This window comes from Prionailurus bengalensis, chromosome B4, assembly GCF_016509475.1.
Source record: "Prionailurus bengalensis isolate Pbe53 chromosome B4, Fcat_Pben_1.1_paternal_pri, whole genome shotgun sequence".
NCBI lineage: Eukaryota > Metazoa > Chordata > Mammalia > Carnivora > Felidae > Prionailurus > Prionailurus bengalensis.
Genome location: NC_057358.1, coordinates 128,050,173 through 128,072,813, shown reverse-complemented (window position 1 = coordinate 128,072,813; position 22,641 = coordinate 128,050,173). Strand labels below are relative to the sequence as shown.

The window sequence follows — 22,641 nt, the reverse complement described above, 5'->3', positions numbered from 1 at the left end:
CCCGGCAGGCCCCCCTCTCCCAGCCCTCTGAAAAGAAAACCCTGGCCCCTCTCGCATCTGCCACAAACACTGACCACAGAGACCTTCCCTTCAAAGCACGCACATCCCTCGGCATAGCAGGTGCATGATCCCCTCCTCTAATGTGTTGTGACAAGTGTTGCCATCCTAACAATACCCCAGAGAGCCCAAGGAGTTCCACACCCTAATGAGAGATGCTTAGCGGGACATAATAAAAAATTATAGAGCAGTACCACAAGCCGATGGAGACGGTAGGAATTCCTCCTTCCGCTTCATCCTACACATCCAATTATGATGCAGCAGGCTGACTGGTGCCTGTTGGATTGATTCTTAATTGAAGAAACATTCCGGGTGTGTTTGTAAACCTTTGAGTCAGAAGTAGGCCCTACGTGAACGCCACAATGAATTAGGGGAGCCGGCACACAGGCTCCCGTGTCCGGCTCCCTCTAGAATTCCGTTCAGAAAGAATGAATGTCGCCTGCCACAGCTATGAAACCGGCAGATTTGCTCTCTCCCAGCACACGGGAGACGTCCCTCCCGTCCTAGCAGCACATGAGAACGGTCGATAGGAGGGATTCTGGTCACAGCATCCTTGCCACCTGGCCAGGAGAGCTTGCTTTTTCGTGTTCCTTTGACAAAGTTATTGACATACTGAATATAGCTCCAGGGAATCCTGTGGTTGATGGGTCTTCTCTGGCTTCTGTGAGTGGAGGAAGGGATGTTAGCTGAGGTGAAGGGGGCCCTGCTTTAGATCACCCAGGAGCCTGTTAGAGAGACAAATTCTTGGCCCCACCCAGACCTAGCCAACAGCAACCTCTAGAGTGGGGCCCAGGAATCTGTGTTGTAATAAACCTCCCAGGTCATCTTGAACATGCTTAAGTTTGAAAAGCATCGTTCTAGAGAGTGGAAGGTAATCCCTTCTCCATGTAACAGCCAGAGTGATCTTCTAATACAGATCTTCCTTAACGTCCAGTGGCTGGGGCTATAGCTCAGTAAACCCATCATAAGCTGAAAAGATCGTAAGTCAAACATGCATTTAATACACTTAACCTACCACACATCCTAGCTTAACCTCGCCAACCTTAAATGTGTTCAGAATGCTTACCTTGGCCTGCAGTTGGGCAAAACCATCTCACACACAGCCTATTTTATAATAAAATGTCGGATGTCTCATGCAATTTTTGGAATAGTGTACCAAAAGTGAGAAGCAGAATGGCTGTCTGGGTACAGATTGGTTGTCCGTGTATCAGTTGTTGACCCTTGTGACTGTGCAGCTGACTGAGTGTCACAGCCACGGCTGCCCAGCATCACGAGGGAGCATCACACTGCATGTTGATACCCCGGAGAGGAAATGCAAATTCTAAACCCCAAGGATGGTTTCTACCGAATGCACCATCATAAAGTTTAAAAATTGTTTTTTGTTTTGTTTTTTAAACAATTGTTCTAAGTTTATGTATTTTGAGGAGGGGCAGAGACAGAGAGAGAATCGCAAGCAGACTCCGCGTGGTCAGCACAGAGCCTGATGTCAGGCTCGAACCTACCAACCGCGAGATCATGACCTGAGCTGAAATCAAGAGTCAGACGTTTGACCGACCGAGCCACCCAGGAGCCCCAAGTTGAAAATTTGTCAAGTCAGCCCATCATTAGCTGGGATCTGTCTGTACATCAGGTCACCATCTTTAAAACTCTCTGATGATTTCTCACCACATTCAGAACAGTATTACAGCAGCCTCTAGGCCCCACGTAACCTGGCACCTGCCTACGCCCCAGCGTCTTCTGCCCTTCTGTCCCTCACTCACCCATCTTCCCTCTCTTCTTGCTTGAACATGCTATACCCAGTTATCCCAAAGGCTGCTCCCTTTCCTTGGAAAGCTTCTCGCCCTGACTCCTCAAGGCTGGGACCTTCTCCTTATCCAAGTCTCAAATTCATGTGCCCATCAGGCCTTCCCCGGCCAGCCATCACAGTTACTCCATCCTGTTTCCTGTCTTGGTTGCCTTCTTTAGCCCTTCGCTCCCTCAGAATCTACTTTGGTTTGTTCTGTCTTTTCCCTCCACTGGAAAGAAGCTCCAGGAGCGCAGGAACCTTGTCTTTCTTGTTCATCGCAGGGCCCAGCACGTTCACCTGCACATTATAGATAATAAATATCTGTTGGCTGGGTGCATGTTTGAAAGGCAGAAACAGAACCTAAGGAAGAGTACAGCTGCCATATATTGAGTACCTGCTGTGTACCTTGCTTTGTGCCAGATGCCTCATAGAAGCGTAGTAAGTAGGCTTGTCCCATGGTGGTTGTCACAAAGCTAGGGCCAAGCCCCACCATGTAAGCACGGTTTAACACCTGTGTTTGTGTCCTGTTGGAAGCAAGTCACGTGGCTATCCCAGAATCGGTGTGGGGAGTATTAGCCGAGGGTGTAGATTGAGAGAGAGGAATAACTTGTAGCCCTTTGGTGATCTACAGAGGTTATCACTGTCCACGCTGTGCACATGTGGAAATGGAAGCTCAAAAGAACCATCATGACTTGCTCAGGGATACTGACACAGCTCAGAACTCCCACCCAGTTCTGACTCCGGAACCCACGGTTGCACTGCCACACCATGCATCCTGCCTTGCTCTGGTGAACCAAATTGGCTGTCTTGTAGGGAGTGAGTTCCCCATGTCAGCAGAGGCCAACTGGCATTCTAGAGTCCCTTCCAACCCAGTCTTACAGGTTTCTGACCTGGCTGTCTCCTTGCCTGCTCCTTTGATTCTAGACAGAGCACACGAGGCTTCCTGTCTCAGTAGGACTCCCTGGGGTGGCCCTGGCCTCAATCTAGCCCTTCCCGCCATTTCTTTGTCCTGTCCTGAGCCTTTGCCCTCCCCTTCCAGACATGAAGCAATGGTGGAAGTGGAGAAGAGCATGGGGCAAGAGAGTCGGGACCATGGGTCCTAGCGCTAACGAGCTCTTCCATTCGCTCACTACATGCTCGCCAAGCCAAGCCCCTCTCTGAGGCTGAGCTCTTTGATCATAAAGATGGCATAATCTAAGAAAACCTCTATGATTCTTGCCAAACTGAAAATTCCATAGTTTCAGAATGAACCTTTGTCTCTTGAACCTTTCTCCATCGTCCCCTGTCCTTGCTGTGACTTTATCTTCCAGTGTAAGAGACCAAAGAGCGACTCAGCACAGAACTTTGTGTGGACAAGAGCTGCACAGGGGGACCCTAAGGAACAGGTGTGGGACACGCAACCAGGAGGAGGGTCAAGAGAATGGTGGGGTCTTTGAGACAGACCCAAGACTGAGGAGGAGGAGGAGGAGGAGGAGGAGGAGGAGGAGGAGGAAGGAAGGAACGCACAGAAGCTGACACCAGGGGAAGAACACATTTGTGTTTGGGGAAACAAGGAGAAGCTGCTTGGGGACATTTGTTTCAGCCTACCAGCCATCCGCATGGAATAACCATCTGTGTTCTGCACACTGGAGTCCGACAGACCTGGGTGTAAATCCAGCTTCCCCACTTTGCAGTTACGTGACTTAAAAGAAGTCCTTTGCCTCCTTACCTGTAACACAGTGGTTAGAACCTCAGCTTTAGGGGCGCCTGGGCGGTTCAGTCGGTTAAACAGCTGACTCTTGATTTCAGCTCACATCATGATCTTACGATTCGTGAGTTCAAGCCCTGAGTTGGGCTCTGTGCCTGCTTGGGATTCTCTCTCTCTCTCTCTCTCTCTCTCTCTCTCTCTCATTAAATAAACCTTAAAAATTTTTTTAAAGGAATCTCAACTTTATGGAATTAGTGTGAATGTTAAAAGCCAGTAACTGAAAATGTGGCCAGCACACTGGAAGCAGCAGAGAAATGGTGGAGATTTATTGTATCACAATCACATTTTCTGTAGTATCATTATGATAGACCTCAGTCTCCCACTATTGCTCAGGTCCTGCCAGAAAGCTTAGTTTTGAGGCAGGAGAGGTGGGAAAGCTTAGGGCTGGTGGCGGACAGGCAAGGAGTGGCTGGGTCATTGTTACTCTTTGTTCGCTGTACTCTTTATAGTAAAGCCCATGTGGGTGTGATGTATACCACATCAGCAGCACCTGAGAACCTGGAGTATTTGTGTCTCTGTTCTCATGCTAAACCTTTGGCAGAGCTGGCTCCCCACGCAGAAAGCTCAGAGTCAAAAACCCAGGCAGTGGGGGACTCCACCACAGGAACTGACCTCTCTTCCCAGCAGACACGCACACCTCCCACATCGCTGTCCCTCTAGCAAGCTCTTCCTTCCACATGTTAGAAATTATTCTTGCCCTTCACTCCCCAGATCTCAAAGGATTTGTACAAACAGCTGTCCCTTCCAAATGCACGGTTCCCACCCCGCTTCACAGATAGCGACAGTGCGGTGCACGTGGGATCATTCAAAATCTCAGGTTCTCTGAGCCCAGCGGAGAACAGGGTCTGTGGCTTAAGCCAAATGCACATTTCAGGGAAATCAGGCATTGTAGAGAATGCAGACCCTCTTTGAAAACTGGCTGTGGTCAATTTGATTAGTAAGTATAAAGTATGAGAAATGGAGGGCATTTTATCCTAGTGAATATCTTAATCCCCCGTCATGAAAGAGGAAGCAACTCCAGGCAATAGCAATTCACAGAATTACTAAGAGGAAACTGAAAGTCCATCGAGAAAGCCATTGACACAAGATAGGTGTGCCTGTTTTCTTTTGTTTAGAAGCAGGGAAATGCATGGAATCTATTTCCTGGTAATTGTCCGAATAAAGTGGGCATCCGACCAGGAGACTGCTGATTATGTACCTCTTGCTGGGCAGAGAAAAAATTGAAATAGGCTATTGCTGTCTCTTAACCATAGATCCTATCTGCCAGGCACTTCTAATGCCTTTGGGGGGTAAAAAATCTTTATAGATTTCTCTTCGTTTTTGTAGAATCCTCTCCATTGGAAGCACCTCTTGTTTTTTCTCTGGGCTTTCTTCTTCCCTGCCCATAATCCTTGGCTTGGTGCCTGTCATGTTGCCTCGCAAAATTGGCTCAGACCCTGAGGCAATAAGGACTCTGACAAATGAAGACAGCGTAACTCCAGGCAAACTTTTGTCCCTGGCATTCACATGTTTTTCCATTCCCAGTATTTGTTTCTTCTCACTGTCTCCAAGGCCCTGTCCCAGTACCCATCTGTACGGGTCTGGTCCACATCCAAGAATCCAAGCTGACTGGACATCTGGATTCCCCGGTTTCTCCATCAGAGAAATGATGGTCATGCACAGGGTTGTTGAGGGAGTTCTGGAAAGGGTCTGGTGCATAGTTAATGAGTCGGTGATCATAGTTGTTATCACCCCTGTTTCAATGCTCCTTGTAACTTATGACCCCAGTTTGGCTAAATCTTCTATGGCTGGTCAATGCTTTAACAGAGCAGTGTGGCTCTTGTACATCTTTGCTGAGAGAGGAGAGGCAACGGAGTTTTGAGCTGGAAGGGGATCTTTATATCATTTAATATAATCATCCCCACCCCTGTGGAAAGAGGAGTCTGAAAAGAGAAGGCTGATAGTAGGATATGACTCTGTCAGTATCACACCTTCAATTGGAAGCAGATAAAGACAAGAACCAGAAAGGTAAGTGTCTTTATGGCCATTTTATAGATAAAGGAACTGAGGTTTGGGGATTTGCCCTCATTGCACCGTGATTAATGTTAGAGCAGGGATTTGGATTAGGAGCTGGTTGACCAGGTGTCTGTGGAGGTGGAGTTGCCCCCACCCCCTCAGGAGGCTGGGTGGATGGTGCGTGGACCAGGTCCCCGTGGCTCACCTTCCCTGTCTCGTCCAGGCTCCAGATGCTCGAGGCCATCTGCAAGCACTGGGAGGGACCCATCAGCCTGGCCCTCTACCTGTCGGACGCCGAGGCCCAGCAGTTCCTCCGCTACGCACAGGGCTCCGAGGTGCTCATGAGCCGCCACAACGTGGCCTACCACATCGTGTACAAGGAGGGCCAGTTCTACCCCGTGAACCTGCTGCGCAACGTGGCCATGAAGCACGTCGGCACACCCTACATGTTCCTGTCGGACATCGACTTCCTGCCCATGTACGGGCTCTATGAGTACCTCAGGTGAGGACCATGGGGACATCAGCTCATCCAGGATGGTCCCTAGGCGCTAGTCCAATCCTTCCCTCTTAAAGATGGTCCTCTCGGGTTTGGAAGGGCCATCAGGCAAGCCAGCGTCTTCATTTTCCTGACGAGCAGGCTGGAACCCCCCTTTGCATACGGAAATGTTAGTGGCAGAGCTTGGTCTCAGAAACATCTCTTGTGCTCCCAGTCCAATGCTCTTTCTGTAGCTGCTACGAAAACGTGTTGTCCCTCTTCCAGTTTTGGATCAGATGACCTTCATCTAACCATTCTAGAAACATCACTGCCTATTCTGTAAAACAGATCAGAGTGATGGTGAAGGCTAACATTTATTGAAGTGCTTGCTGAGTGCCAAGCGCGGTTCTGAGTGCGTGACAAGTAGTTCATTCCCACCCCCTGCAGTCCCTGCGCTGGGGACTATTATTATCTTTATTTTCCGAATGGGAGTGTGTGCAGCTGAGATCGCGAGCTGTTAGCACAAGATTATACACCTACTGCGGGAGCTGGGGTCAGCCGGCCCGACTCCAGAGCCACGTGCTGAATTTCCATCTTGGCTGCCTCTCTGACTGTCCAGTGACCCTTTCCAGAAGCTCTGCCCATGTGGAGGGGCAGGCATCCAACAGCTGGAGAGAGCCCTCGGCTCATGTCAGGCATAGATGGCTGTGTGGGGAATGGCATTTATTATGAAATAACAACCAATCTGAACTGAAAGGGACTGTTGAATTCATACAGCCCTAAAGTCCCCATGTGAGAAAACTAAAGTCACAAGATGTAAGTGGTCAAGCCTTTTGTTTTGTTTTCATTCTTTATTGCTGGCTTTTGTCAGCACGAAATATCTCTGCTACCCAGTGAGTGTTTGCCTGGATCCAGGTACCATGAGAGGTGGTTTGCACATATGAATTATCCCGCTGGAGCCTCACATCAAACCCAAAAGGCAGGCATGGTTACCCTCCTCAGACTGTGGGCAACCATGAGGCTCAAAGGGGCAGAGTCCCCAGCTTGCTCCAGAATTTGAACCAGTGTCTGTTAAATTCCAAGTGGGCAAGTCGCCCTGCTTCATACATGTCTGGCTGCACCCAAACCAGGTAGGATCTGAATCCTTTCTCTCCTGCTCTCTTGCCCTCCCTCCCTCTGTGTGTGTGTGTGTGTGTGTGTGTGTGTGTGTGTGTCCGTCTGCCTCTGTCTCTCAGTCTTTCTCTTACTGTCTCCATCAGTCTTTTTTTTTTTTTTTGAAATGTTTGAGAGAGAGAGAGCACGCACAAGCTGGAGGTGGGACAGAGAGAGAGAATCCCAAGCAAGGCTCCCTGTTGTCAGTGCAGAGCCTGACATGGGCCTTGATCTCACGAACCGTGAACTCATGACCTGAGCTGAAATCAAGAGTCAGATGCTTAAGCGACTGAGTCACCCAGGTGCCCCTGTTGCTCCCAGTGTTAAAAAAGCCTCTTCTTCCAAAACACTTTCAGCCATTTGTCCTGAAGCCAGAGCACAGGTGTGATCTAAGCTCCCTCTGCACCCTACTCTCTGGAGCAAGGGAAGGCAGCCTGTGTTCTCTGTCCACTTTTCTGAACCAGACTTCCTTCCAGGGTGATCTTGGGGTTTCATAACTTCAATCCCTCCCCTATGCACAGGAGGAGCCCCTTCCAATCTCCCTCTGTCTCCACCAGCAGCGTCTGCGACCCTGGAGCAGCATAACCCTCGGCCAGGGAGGATGGGAGGTGTCTTCCCGAAGAGCATGGGCTTTGGGGCTCCAGGAGTGGATCTGTCCTCCAGCTCTGCTCCAGCTGGGCCTTGGAAGCCCAGTGTGTGGGCTCAGGGTGCCCTCGTGTGGCCAGACTGTGTTCTCAGCGCCTGAGTCGTGTAGATCTGAAGCCACTGCAGCCTGCAGGCTCTGGGAGTCCCTCAGGAACAGACAGTGGTTGGGCCGCCCTCCACCAAGAAGAGAGAGGAATCAGGGTTAGACTGCGGGGCCCGTCCTCCCGCTGTGGAGCTATTCTGCGGGAGCACCTGAGGGGCCTCCATTCCCAGGAGTTAAGGTGAACTGGTCCTCTCTCTTAAGAGTGTGTGGTCTGCTCCCCACCTCCAAGCACTATTTTATTATCTTACCTCATGGGCATAATGGTTTTAAAAACCATCACACATCAACAGATTGTTTCTATGTTGTACTCCTATGTTGTACTGATCAAAGACTCTATTAATCTCTAATCAAGACCTTACTCAAAATGAGGTAAGCAGTGTTGCCCACTAATTAACATTTTCTTAACACCCAGTCACCTGAGGCTCGGTTGGCCTTTGCCACCTTGTTACAGGAAGGTGCGTGGTCCCCTCAGGGGTTTTGAAATAGTGCACATGGCTTCTACTGCTCTGCTGCTCTCTTCACAGGCCCTGTAGCAGCCCAGAGACCCTACCCTGAGTGAGAAGAAATGATCTTGTCCAATCTTTTTTTTTATTAAGTTTTTCATTTTAATTCCAGTATAGTTAACATTCAGTGATATATTAGTTTCAGGTGTACAATACAACAATTCAGCAGTTCTGTACATGACTCAGTGCTCAACATGATAAGCATATCTTTAATTCCCATCACCTGTCCCCCATCCCCCCACCCACCTCCTCGCTGGTAACCATCAGTTTGTTCTCGATAGTTAAGAGTGTGTTTCTTGGTTTCTCTCTTTTTTTTCCTTTGCTCATTTGTTTCTTAAATTCTACATATGAGTGAGATCATGATATTTGTCTTCTACTGACTGACTTATTTCGCTCAGCATTATATTCTCTAGCTCCATCTATGTTGTAATAAATGGCAAGATTTCATTCTTTTTATGGCTGATTAATATTCTGTTGTGGGGCATGTGTGTGTGTGTGTATACATATATATACACCATATCTTTTTTACCCATTCATCTATCTGTGGACACTTGGACTGTTTCCGTATGTCTACTGTAAATAATGTGGCTATAAACATTGGGGTGCATGTACCCCTTTGGATTAGTGTTTGTGTATTTTGGAGGTAAATACCCAGTAGTGCAATTACTGGATCGTGGGGTAGTCCTATTTTTAACTTTTTGAGGAATCTCCACACTGTTTTCCAGAGTGGCTGCACCAGTTTGCATTCCCACCAACAGTGCAAAAGGGTTCCCTTTTCTCCACATCCTCACCAACACCTGTTGTTTCCTGTGCTATTGATTTTAGCCATGCTGACAGATGTGAGGTGGTATCTCATCATGGTATTGACTTGCATTTCCCTGACGATGAGTGATGTTGAGCATCCTTTCATGTGTCTGTTGAGCATCTGGATGTCTTCTTTGGAGAAGTGTCTGTTCATGTCTTCTACCCATTTCTTAGTTGGATTATTTGGTTTTGGAGTGTTGCATTGTATTATCCAGTCTTCTCTTTAAAGTATACATGTGGAAACTGAGAACAGGGAAGCTGTGTCTTGCCCGTCTAGAGTGAAAAGACATTGTGACTCTCCTGATTCTTCTTCCCCTCCATCTTGTCATTCATTTAGTGTATGAACTTTTGTAAGGTACCTACTATGTGCCCCCATGTATGTGAGCCACACAGAGAGGAACTATGAATCCCAGCATTTACAGGCCAGCAGGAATGACCATTAAAGATGTAAATTCTTGAGGTTCTGTGAGGGACTGTGCCCCCTCCCAGTGGAATTCACCTAGTCTGGGGTGGGAGGAAGGATGTCCTGAAGAAGATAGATCTAAGCGGAGGCTGAGTGGGAATTTGCTGGTAGAAGTAGCGATGTTCCAGGTAGAAGGAGCTGTCCATTCCAGAGGTGCAGGGTGGTGAGAGCCTTGATGAAGAGAACAGCAAGAGATGATGTGGCCAGAAATGTAAGCCAGAGTGGGTCCCGCAGAACTTCGTGTAAAACATGCTGAGGAGTTTGGACTCCGTGAGGGAGGAAAGCAATGGAAGGTCATGGAGAGAATGGCCGGATTAGATGTTCATTTCAGGAAGATCATTCTGGTTGCTTTGTGAAGGATCTCAATCAGCAGGGCCAGAGGAAGGGGGATAAGTGAGGGGACGATTGCATTAATTCAGGTGGGAGGCACTGAGGGCCTGACGCAGGGATCAGAAGGAGCAGGGTGACAGTTAGATGGACCAGTGAGGGATCCTGCAGCTGAAATCAGTAACTTTCTGCAAAGGTGTCTAGACGTTGAAAGGGAAGAGGAATCTCTTCCAAGTGCTGCCACCCAAGTCTTCCTTTGCAAAGCCTTCACCCAGAAGTCCTGCCTGCTTTGGCCCACATGCTGGCCACCTGTTGATCCGCTGTGCCCATTCCTTCCAGGACTGGGCAGGATATCTTGGCATTGACTTTGAGTGTTATGGTGGACAGGACACTGGCTGAGACCCAGGAATCCTGTTCCCACTCACCCCGTGTGCCGTAGTGAACTGTGTGGCTTCCAGCAATCCTATTTTTACCAGCCTGTTTCCGCATTGTAAAATGAAGAAATGAACTTTTATCAGGAGGCAGAAATGCAGTCTTGGCCTAAAAGAGCCAAGAATGCTGAGCCCAGCCCCCACCTCTGGCTGCTGGCTTCTCTCCACCTTGGTTGTGGCATGATTGCTTTGGGAATGGGGGACAGGGCTGAGGTCTTCATATTTTTCAAGAGAACCTGGAAACTTGGATTTTTGTGTTTTGATTTTTAATGTTGACAACTAATTTAAAGAACAAAAACAAAAACACTATTGAGCCCCAAATCAAATATGTCTTCAGGCTGAATAGAACTTCCCACCCCCATCCTGTGCCACCAGTTTGTGACCTCTGACCTAGGTAATTCCTAGGCACCAGAACTGGGGGGACTGGTCAGGAATATGATTCTATCAGGAGCCCCAAATAAGCACGTACTGTTCTTCTCATATGAAGATAACCATATTGGCTTGCCATCAGCTTCTGGAAAATTTTGTCCCCAGTGAACGGAATGAATGTGTTTCTGATCCAGACACTAAAAGTGGATGTGCTTCGTGACCAGTATTATATCATTACTTTGGGATGAGGTTAAGATTATATCATGACTTTGGGATGAGGTTAAAAGAACTGCTTGCCATGAGAGTCGTGGACCCCAACAAGGCCGGCGGACCCTCTTCAAGACTGACTTCTTCAGCATCGATTTCCAACAAAACGCTCTCCCCAAACTCTGTTAAAACGTTAATATTAAAAATGAGGATAGTTACAATTTCTTGAGCCCTTAACATGGGCCAGCAAGCCTGCCAGCTGCCTTGTTATACGTCACCTCTCTTGTTCACACTTCTCTGTGAGGTAACGGTTATTACAGGTGACCAAACTGAGGCCCCAGCGAAGTCAAATTTTAGTGTCAGCAGAGGAAGGTGGGCTTGCCTCTGTGACAGCCTGCTCCCTAATGGAAGGGGCCAGACCACTCTCAGACCCCGGGACACCAGCACAGGCTGACTGGCAGCCCTCTCATTGGACCCCCCCAGACATTCGTATCGTCCTTTTGGGGGCACCTTTCCCCACACAGTCCAGCATCATGGCTCCCCTCAGCAGTTGCTTACCAACCAGCTAATATTATAGCAAAAACAAACAGATCAATTGGAAAATAATGAAATCAGTTATTCGCACGGACACAGCTGCAGGATTTCACTGAAATCTCTCCCCCGCCTCTTCGCCAGTTCCTCCTAAAGGAGCTGGTAGATGTGTGGCTTCCACCGGATCTCAGAAGCGTCAAGTGGGATTCAGCGGGGCGCAGCAGACCTGCATCCGAATCCTGGTTCTTACCAGGTGTGTGACTTGGGGCAGTTTCGTCTCTCCAATCCTATGTTTTCTCAATGAATAAAGGGGCTAACGATAGCCTCGTGTGAGGGAATGGTCAGTATACAGCACTCAGAATTGCTCACAACACTCAGAATTGGACTTCATTGCCAGGCCCCCACCCCCACCCCTTCCCACTGCAAACTGCCAGCTTTGGTGCCCCCGGGTGACTTCATATAACCACCTCCACTTTTTTTCTTATAAAATGAGAAGCTGTGTAGTTATATTCACTTATTCAAAAAAATACTTAGTGAGTACCTATTATGTGCCAGGCAGTGTGCTGCATTGTGACAGTGCTGTCCCCGGAGTCATTCAGACTTGCCTTTCTTTTTCTTTTTTGTTAAGTTTATTTATTTTTGAGAGACAGAGAGAGAGAGAGGAAGTGCACAAGTAGGGGAGAGGGAGATACAGAATCCGAAGCAGGTTCCAGGCTCCGAGCTGTCAGCACAGAGCCCGACGTGGGGCTCGAATTCACAAACTGTGAGATCATGACCTGAGCCAAAGTCAGACGCTTAACCGACTGAGCCACCCAGGTGCCCCCAGCCTTGCCTTTCAATTCTGAGTACCCTTTACTCAGCTTTTAGTTGGCCTCCAGACAGGTACTTAAGTTTCTGTAACTTTTTTTTTCTTCATTTGTGAAATGGGGATCATATTATTCCTTTCCTCTTAAGGTCCTGGGAAAATTAAATATAGTAGTATTTGCACAGCACCTGGCAAAATGCCTTGGAACGTGCTTCATTCCCCGAATTGTCATGGCTGCCGCGGCCCTGCACTGTTCCAGGTGCAGGGCTATCTCAGTGGGCAGAACAGGCCCCGTAGGTTCCTGCCCTCATGGGGTTTACATTCTAGGGGCTACTCTCAACTGTCGTTGCTGTTGCTGTTCTTGTTATTGGTACAGACAGAGAAGATCCAGGAGCTCAGACTCACAACCAGGTGACCCAGTGTGGTGGACAGGGGAGGCCTCGAAAAGAGTTGGGTAGTCGGTAATGGACTCGAAGGACTAACAGGCGTAGAGGCCTGATACATCCTGGCACTTTCAAGGGCTGTTCCGGAAGGTAGAGGGAGATCCATGAGACTGGGCAAGCTTCCCGCCCCTTTCACTAATCCTGAAGAATCCTCATCTTTGTTCACTGCCTGAAACTTAAAACATCTGCTTTGCAAATGTTGCTTTTGCTTTCTAGGGGACGAACATGCCACCCTACGCGGATACTGTATTCTGACAGCGTGCAGGAATGACAGATTTCAGTTTTATTCTATTCTCTCCAGGATGATGTCTAACCACCTTCCCGCATCAAATTTCCCTTGGCACACATAGCTTCTCTATAAATACTTGTTGAACGAGTGCAGAAATCTGAAAAGACCAGGCCGAGGTAGCACCAAGCAAGGCCGACTGGCTGCCTTCCAAGAGCCATGACTACGTGGCACTTCCTCGGGTTAATTCATCATTTAAGCCTGCTATCTCGATGACATTTAACGTTTATTGAGCACTTACTATGTGCCAAGCACTGTTACCAGCACTCTGCCTGTATCTTCTCATTTCACCTCATCACAACTCATTTTAGAGAGGAGGTGGGTTAGACTAAGAAGCATGCCCTCAGGCACAGCATTGCCAAGGGGACAATTCACTTATCTTGGGCTTATCCCAAGGGTTCTATGCTTATGCTGTTTATTGCTCCCATTGCCTGATGGGCCCATCTCCACCGCCATCATGATGGCCACGCCCATCATCACGGGTTGTATTTGTCAAGTGCTATTCCATGCATTGGAGAGCTGTCTTCACCTCTACATGAGATAACCCATTTAAGCTTCACAACTGCCCCCCACCCCCTACCACACGCACAGAGAAGAGAAAGCTGTGGCACAACGGTGTAACTTGCTCGAGAGCACAAGCTGGTGAGGGTCCAGGTAGGATGTGAATCGGGCAGCCTGCCCCAAAGCTGCCCTCCTAACTTCGGGGGTATTGACTGCCCTCCCATAACCCACAGCCAACACTTAACAAAGTGCCCTCACAGAGAAAGCGCTCCCCGAAGTTCAGCCCTGATTGCTAACAGTAAATATGGTGGCCATGGGGTAGTTAAATAGGGGTCGGTAGGGATGTTGAGAATTACGTGAGGTGGTGAATATGGAGTCCCTAGCGTGGAGCGTGGTGTTGTAACTATAGCTATTTCGTTGTTTAAAAATTTGCCCCCAAGACTCATTTTCAGCTTCTCTTTCTTCCTGACCCCTCTCTGACTGACAGGTTCTCTCTCTGGATATGTTAATGCCACCAATTTCGGAGCCACGGGATCTTGCTGGGGCCTGGGAGCCCCCTGGCTCTCCAGACCTCATCCATTATGTGTGTCTTTTACAGTCGCATTCTCTGTGGGCAGCCTGATCACCCTCATTTGCAAGTCTTTGCTGTTGTCCCCACATACCTCCTGGAAGCTTGTCTGCCGGGAGCTCATTTCCTAGGCAACTGGAATAGGGTCTGAGTCCACCCTGTTACCTGCCTCCCTGTTCAAAGAGGAAGCAGGGCTGGCTGTGTGGGGCCTGCCTCTAAGGTTATCAGCACAGTAATCAGGACAGCGGCACTCTGCCCCTGCCTTCCCCCGCCCTGAGGGAGGCTGCTGAGCCCTCAGAGAGGCGGTTCAGGTGAACCTGAACCTGGTTCAGAGCCCCAACACTCTGGTTAAAGCCATGCTTACATCTAGTGCTACTGAAGCTAGGTGGTTTAAGGGGTGGGGGTGGGAGCAGCTGGAGACAGGGGCCTCTCCTAGCCTCCCTGACACACACACACACACACACACACACACACACACATATACACGATGGGGTTGTGGAGTGGTGGGGGTGTGGAGCTGATGACCAAGAAAGAATTCTTGAAACGTCTTTGGTGCAAAAAAAGGTGATTTTATTAAAGCACGGGGACAGGACCCTTGGGCAGAAAGAGTTGCATTATAAGTGTGAGGGGTGACCATTTATATACTATGGAGTTGGGGCACCTGGGTGGCTCAGTCAGTTAAGCATCTGACTTCGGCTCAGGTCATGCTCTTGTGGTTTGTGAGTTCGAGCCCCACGTTGGGCTCTGTGCTGACAGCTCATAGCCTGGAGCCTGCTTTGGATTCTGTGTCTCCCTTACTCTCTGCCCCTCCCCTGCTCATGCTCTGTCTCTCTCCCCAGAATAAATAAACATTATAAAAAAAATTGTATACTAGGGAGTTAGGGGAGGTAAAGACAAAAAAAGGGGGGGGGGATTTCCAAATGAGCTTTCTATGCTAAAGAGGACTTCTAGGATACCGGAGGCCTTGCTATTGTCAAGTTAAAGTTGTTTTCTCTCTAGTAAGACATTAGCGTTGGGACAGGACGGGGGTTGCTGGAGAAATGTGTGACTCTGTGTTCTGTCTCAAGTATCTATCCGTGGGCTGCAGGTTATAAAGCAACTTAACTTTACCTACCATTCCCTCCTTGCCTGTTCCCCACATCACTGTGGAGGGGAGGGTGATTTGGGGGCTCCAGGAAACTAAGTCTAAGGATTTCTGGAGATTAGGCTGTTGAGAAGATTGCCTTTTTCTTGTGGTTTACTAAGACATTTGTAAACTAATGAAGACTTGGGTCCTGCAGGACTGTGATCTCTATCAGTTAACCATTTGTTTTCTTTCCTTTCCTGTGTCCTTGGGCAGCCAGGAGTGCCTGAGTACTATCACACACATCCCACGGAGTGGGGGAGGGGTTGCCAGGTGTCAGCTTGCCTTATGCTCCCTCACCCCCCCCCACACACACACACACACGAATGCCCTTCCTTGCCCCTCCCCGGTTGGTTACACCTGTGGCCACACTAGCCTGCTGCTTCTCACCATCTGAGCTCACTTATGGGTTTGGTTTGCACCCTGCCCACCCACTAGCTCCAGGAAGAAGCTGAAATCAGGAAAGGGGCTGAGGGTGAGCCTCAGACGTGTGCCTCAGCTTTCTCTTCGAGCAGGGACCACCCCAGCTGTGCCCACGTACTCCTGGAGAACATCACCAGAGAATGTGACCGCACAGCAGTCTGCGAAGGAACAAGGAAGGAAGGAGCATTTTACAAGTGCCTTCTGTGTACCAGGCACTGTGCTACGTGCTCGACAAATGTTCTCCTTTTTATGGCGACCCAGTCAGTGCACAGGGCTTCCATTCCCGTTATCCAAGCGAGAGGATGAACGTGCAGAAGATGAATGTGCCCAGAGGTCCTGTGGATTAAGGGGCAGGACCAACCACAATTTCAACCCAGTTTTGGAAACTCCATCATTTCCAAAGGATAACATTTGCAATACCATCCTCTCCTCCATAGTACAACCATAGACGAATTCCTTCATTCTCTGTACACTTATTGAGTGCCTAGTGTGTGCCAGAGCTAGATACACAGCTGTGGACGAGGTGCGTCCCTGACCTCAGGCCTGGCAGAGCTGACAGGTTACGCACGCAGGCTGTCTGCATGCTGTGACCGCTGCCACCTCCCACCATCCCTAGCGAGCAGAACTGTCCAGAACCACCTCCCACGATCCCCAGCGAGCAGAGCTGTCCAGAAGGAAGCAGTCCCCAAGAAGATGTGGGCCCATCATCCGAGGGATGCGTCAAGGCCAGCAGAGGTGGGCAGGAGAGGTGCAAGGGCAAAGCTCCTCCTGCCGGCTGTGCACAAAGCCTTAAGAGAAAGCGTGAGGCCATTCTGGGGTTTCAGAAATAGGTGCACACTCCAGCATAACTTTCCTTCCCGCCTCCCATCCCTTTTGAATATGACTTTCACCTAAGTCCCCAGGAGCCCATAAGAGCTGCTTGGACTCCTTACAGCTCAGGTTTGATTAAACAGCATGCTCTCTGATATCGGATGCTGCCAACTGGGCTGTGCAAATGCAAGGCTCCGAGAGCTGATGAGCCTCCTCCTTCTCTCCTGGCATTTCGACGCCAGCCCCAGTGCCTTCAGCCCATGGTTCCCAGCAGTCTGTCACTGGTCAGCATTGGCCCCAGCCATTCATCGCACTGCCACAAAATACCAGCTCAGCCAATTCTGTTATGGGAGCAGAAGTTCGCACGAGCAGAAATCAAGGATTCCCCCCTACCCCCACCCCTGCCCAAAGGTAGACAGAACAAGAGATATCCAAATGGTAACCAGCACCACAAGGGCTGATGCCCAAAGCAGTTCCCTGATCAAAGCCGATGCAAGGGGGAAGCTGCTGTCCAGAAATTCTGGGATGGAGTTCTCCAGCTGAGGGCAGAGGGCGTGGTCTTAGTACCAAATGAGAGAGGAGTCGGGGAAGATGGAAATGGAGAAGTGTCAGATTTGACAATGAAGGGACACTACTGATCGTGGCCAGATCCGGGGCCTCGGTGGCAGACTCCACTTGTTTGAAGAAAGGAAATCGCCAGTGTGGGAGGCTCAGTAAGCCAGCACATCGGTGCTCACGTCTCCAGACACCGCCTGCACTCTGGCCTCTGCCCCACCTGGCTGCTGTGAGGAAGGGTGTGCCGTGAGGATAAGCATACAGGCTGTAGCCACCGGTGTCTCCTTCCTTCCCGTTCCCACTGGCTCTTCCATCAGCTGCCTTGACCCATGGACTCCAAGAGGCTCAGTGCTCCAGATGTAAAGTCCCCACATGAACAGAGTTGGCTGAGACAGATCCCATGATTATTGATCTTTCCCAGTTATTTCTAAGCTGGTGCAGCCTTAACTAAAACAGTGATTGTCATCACCTTCACTTGATAATGATGATGTGATGATGGTGATTGCACCTGCCAGCTGGGTTATAAGGCAAATTGCTCAGCCTCTTGGAGTCTTAGTGGCTTCATCAGTAAACTGGAAATACTGGTGCCTGTGTCCTACATGGCAATGGTTCAAGAAGTGAAGCATATAAAGTGTTTAAGATGCTTGGTACTGAACATACATAAGCATTCTTTACTACCGTCTCTTGACCACCCACAATGAATGTACCAGGCATTTCTAAGAAATTCAGTTTCCCCAAACCTTATGTGCTTTCTCATTTTCAGAGCTGTGCAAATATTTAGAGCCCCCTCCCCTAACCAGCTAACTCCTGCTTCCTCGAACACAGTGGTGGGAAACTCTCTGTGACCCTGCACCAGAGAGCCCTGCACTCCTGTCTTCCTCCCCCCCTGCACTTTGAGCTCTGTGCAGACAGAGGTTATATCTGTTCATTCAGCTCTCTACTCCGTTTCTATGCCTGGCTTCATAAATGTCCATTAATTAATGAGTGTAGTATCTCAGTTCTGTTAATAACCAGGTCTGTGAAATGTTTATTATCAAGATAAGGAAACAAAAGCCCAGAGAGTTGAGCTAATTGCCCCGATTGTACAATTAGTGAAGGGGTAGAGTTCAGATAGGATCTCTGTCATCTAAAAGATCACACTTGGGGCGCCTGGGTGGCTCAGTCAGTTAAACGTCCGACTCTTGATCTTGCTTAGGTCATGATCTCAAAGTTCATGAGTCCGAGCCCCACATCAGGCTCTGTGCTGACAGTGTAGGTCCTGCTTGGGATTCTCTCTCCCCGCCGCCTTCCCCTTCTTCCCTTGCAATCTCTCTCTCTCTCAAGATAAATAAACTTAAAAAAAATTTTTTTTTAAATAAAGATCACGCTCTTTCTTACTATTCAGCCTCCTTCAAACTGGCACCCCCCTGAGGGAGATTCAGCCCTCAAATGCATTGAATTTTAGCTGGCTCCTCTTGAAACTTCAGACTGCCTGGCCACAGGGATGCCACAATGCCATGTGGCTACCACACAGCAGGAGTTGAAGAGCATCTCAGTGAGGGGTGTGGGTCCTGGTTCATCCCATCCCCTGCCCTTCTCCCTTTTGCCTGCCCAGAACTGACACCTGATGTCCGCTATCCTCCACTGCCCTGCCTGCCCTACGGCTGTGCCCCCCTCCCTCCCACCCAATATAGACCGAAACAGGAGATAATTCCAAAACCATTTCTTCCTGTTCAAATTTGACTGTGTTGTCTCCTTTTTAAAAAATTTTTTTAAGTTGTATTTATTTTGAGAAAGAGAGAGAACATGAGCAGACGAGGGGCAGAGAGAGGGAGACAGAGAAAATCACAAACAGGCTCTTCACTTCAGCATGGAGCCCAATGCAGGGCTCGAACCTGCAAACCGTGAGATCATGACCTGAACCAGAATCAAGAGTTAAATGTTTAACCGACTGAGCCACCCAGACGCCCCTCTCATTTTTATGTACATTGGAGGTAGATTATTTTTCTCATTTTGTTTTCCTAAAAATAACATCAAATGGGGTTGGCAGTGCCTAAGCCCACGCCCGTGAGAGAGGAAGCTTTTGTTTCAGGGAATTCTGAACAGAGCAGAGTGCAGGTAAGTAGAGAGGAAGGAGTTAGCTAATCCTTTGAGGGAAACTGGCAAGTAACTCAAGTCCCATTTGCAGGCAAATCGTGACCCTTTGTGGGACCCCTAGAGGGTCTAAATGGAAAACTTGGCCTCCTCTCCTGGCTCCCAGCACACGGTTAAGAGGTCAGGTGTCAGTGGGGAGGTTTTACTTATTTCCTCTCCACCGCACCATGCCGGTCAGTTCTTTCCAACCTCTAATCACATACGGTGAAACTAAACATTTTTCACAGCAAAGATACTCGTGACAACAGGGTTGTATGTTTTTGCCAAGTGTAAGGTCCCATTTCTTGGCGAGTGATCCTGGCCTCTCTGAACACCCCTGCTTCCACCATAGCCAGCCTCTTCTGACCATCAGCGTGCATGCTGGGTGGGGGACGAGAGGCCAGCATGGTGACGTGGATCCCGTTCCTGACAAATGATTTGACCCTCCTCTTACGTTGATTTGGTTCGTTTCTGCAGAAGTACAGGCAGGCCATGCCAAATGGCCATGGCTCTCACACCCACCCATTAGCTGGTCTTGGCTGCTGCTTCGGGTCCAGGTGGCAGCCATCAAGGGAGAAACCACGTTGCCAAAATCCAATGGTCAGTGCCCGCTTCTCCTCTTCACTCCTCCACAGCATTTGACCACTGATGGCTGCTCCATTTCTTTCTTCGTGGCTTACCGAAGTACATCCCTGTCTCCTGGTGGTTCTTGACTTTATTAGTCCCTCTCTGTAATTCTCATCGCTGTCTACTTCTCTTCTCATTCCACCGTCCCTCTGTGATGTCCAGTCTTGTGGCTTTAAAGGCATCTGCCACTGATCCCCAATATAGCTCCACCCAGCCCTGTCCCTTGACCTCAAAACTCCTATGTCCCAATGGCCTTCTCGGTGCCTCTGCTCAGTTCTCCCATGAGCATCTCAAATGAACTGTTCAAAACTGAAGTCTCATCTTCCCCCAAAAGCCCACGCCAGCATCTCTGTTGATAGCAACTTGTCTTCCCATGATGCAAGCCAAGAGCCTTGGGTCACCTCCTGTACTCCACTTTCACAGCCCACGCCCAGTGGGTCAGGGAATCCTGCTGGCTCTAAAACCAGGCTAGTCTTTTTGCCTTCATTGTTACTAGCTTGGTGCAAGCTAGCTCACCTGCATCACCTCAGGAGCCTCCTGACTGATCTCCCTGCTTCTGCCCGTGCAGCACTGGAACCTCTTACCAACAAGGCAGCCAGAGAGACCCTTCTTTTTTAGAGAGTGAGAGAGAGAGAGAGAGAAAGCAAGCAGGGGAGAGGGGCAGAGGGAGAGGGGCAGAGGGAGAGATAGAGAGACTCTTAAGCAGGCTCCACTCGCAACGCAGAGCCCAACACATGGCTCAATCCCATGACCCTGGGATCATGACCTGAGCTGAAGTCAAGAGTCAGAAACTCAACCAACTGAGCCACCCAAGCACCCCTGGAGGGATTCTTTTAATATAGAAAGCAGCCCATCTCACCCCTTAGCTCAGAGTCCCCAGTGGCACTGCATCTCACTAAGTAAAATCCCAAGACCTCTGTATTGGTCTCCTGTGGCTGCTGTCACAAATCACCACGAACATACTTGAAAACAACACAAACGTATTATCTTACAGTAGTGGAGATCAGGATCGGAAATCAGTCTTTCAGTGCTGAAATCAAGGCACCCCAGGCTGCGTTCTTTCTGGAGGCTCTAGGGGAGAATGTCTTGCCTTCTAGGGGGATCCACATTCTTTGGCTTGTGGCCACCTCACCCCTACCTCTGCTTCCATCATCCCATCTTTCTTTCTGACTCTGACCCTCCTGCTTCTGTCTTATAAGGACCCTTGTGATTACACTGCACTCACTCAAGTAAAACAGGATCATCTTTCCATCTCAGCATCTTTAATCACATCTGCGAAGTCCTATTTGCCAAGTAAGGTTGCGTGTTGCCAGGTTTCTGGGATTAGGACATGGACACTTTCGGAGGAGAGGGAGTGCTGTTCTCTTGCCCACCTCAACCTTCAGTGATATACACGACCCCATGTGACCTGCAGCACCCCTTCTCCCCTCGTTGCCTCTCTGGCCCCACTTTTAGGGACTCTCCCTGTTCCTTATTGTGCTCTCGTCATTAGGACCTTTGCACTGGCTGCTTCCTTAGCCTGGAAAGCGCCTGCCCCAGATCACATGACTGCTCCCTCACTTGCTGCTCACCCTTCTCCGTGAGGCCCTCCTGGACCGCCCTATCTAAAACCGCCACCCACTCCCCACCCCTGGCATTCCTAATACCCCTCACCCAGCCCCTTCCTCTCTCACAGAAATTCTTGCTTTCCAACAGTAATTCACTTACTGTTGTGTCTCCGTCCTGGAAATGTCAGCTCCACGAGGACAGGAATGTCTGCCTGTTGTATTTACTGATGTATCCCAAGTGCTCACACAGCCTCTAGCACGTGGTGGAATAAGTGAGGACATGAACAGATGAGTAGCAGAGTCAGACCTTGGCCAGTGCTGGCGCCAGCCTTTGGGACCCCAGTCAAGCCGCTGTGAGAAGATGGGTGGGCAGTCGTGCTAGTGGCCGTCGTGCATGGTGTGGTTACCATCTGCAGGGCTCTGTTTAAGTGCTGTGTGGTCCTCACAGACCCCCTCTGAGACTAGTGCTGTTGTCACCTCCCCTGTGATCACAGATACAGAAACTGGCACAGAGAGGATAAGTGATCCACCAGGATGCAATGCTAGGCAGCCCAAGCCCTTGTCCTCACCACTGATGGGGTGAAGTCAGAAGAGCTCTGCAGTGCCCTGTTCCTTATTTCTCTGAGATGCTCTTCTGTAATCTCTTCGTGCCTGGTACCTGTTTCCCTGGTGACAGAGACCTGCCTCTTGGGCAGAGGATGGGGTGAAAAGAGGTTGAGAGAGATGGAGGGAGGGGTGTATGTGCTTGTGTGTTTGGATGTGCACACGCACTGGTCAGGACCAGTCTTGGGGTTTAGTCATTCGAAACCCTAGGAAGCCTGTCTACCTTACAGGGTACCCTTTCGTGCTGTTTCTTTGACATTACACTGAGCCCGGGTGAGCCTACAGTCCGCTCTCTGCCACCCCGTCAGCTGGTATAGGAATCCTCACTGCTCATGTCCTCTCCCCTGCTCACCACTTTTCCCAGGCAAGAGCAAAGCAGGCAGTATTTGTAGACTTGAGCAGGCTATGGGGAGATGCCTAGGGAAGATGTGCAGGAGAGAGTACTAGTAGGGCTTGAATACAGATGCTACCCGGCGCACGGTCTCCCTCCCCCCGTCAGCTCGGCCAGATCAGACAGAGCCAAACTTAATCTGCCGGGAACACCTGATTTGTTTTGGACATGAAGAAGGACCCAGAGAGCTGGCTGGAGACAGAGATCTAACACAGTCTGTCTCCGTAGATAAGCAGCTTGGCAGCCAGAGTC

The 22,641-nt window shown here is 49.5% G+C and overlaps 1 protein-coding gene across 4 annotated transcripts in view; it reads left to right on the top strand.

Moving 5' to 3' along the window:
* The window catches only part of LARGE1 (LARGE xylosyl- and glucuronyltransferase 1), a 542,381-nt gene that overhangs the window by 505,189 nt on the left and 14,551 nt on the right, over positions 1–22,641 (top strand). For all 4 annotated transcript variants that reach the window (XM_043562453.1, XM_043562452.1, XM_043562454.1 and 1 more), the window contains one exon: positions 5,809–6,087. In XM_043562453.1, the coding sequence (XP_043418388.1) occupies positions 5,809–6,087 (279 nt within the window). The remainder of the gene's footprint in view (positions 1–5,808; positions 6,088–22,641) is intronic.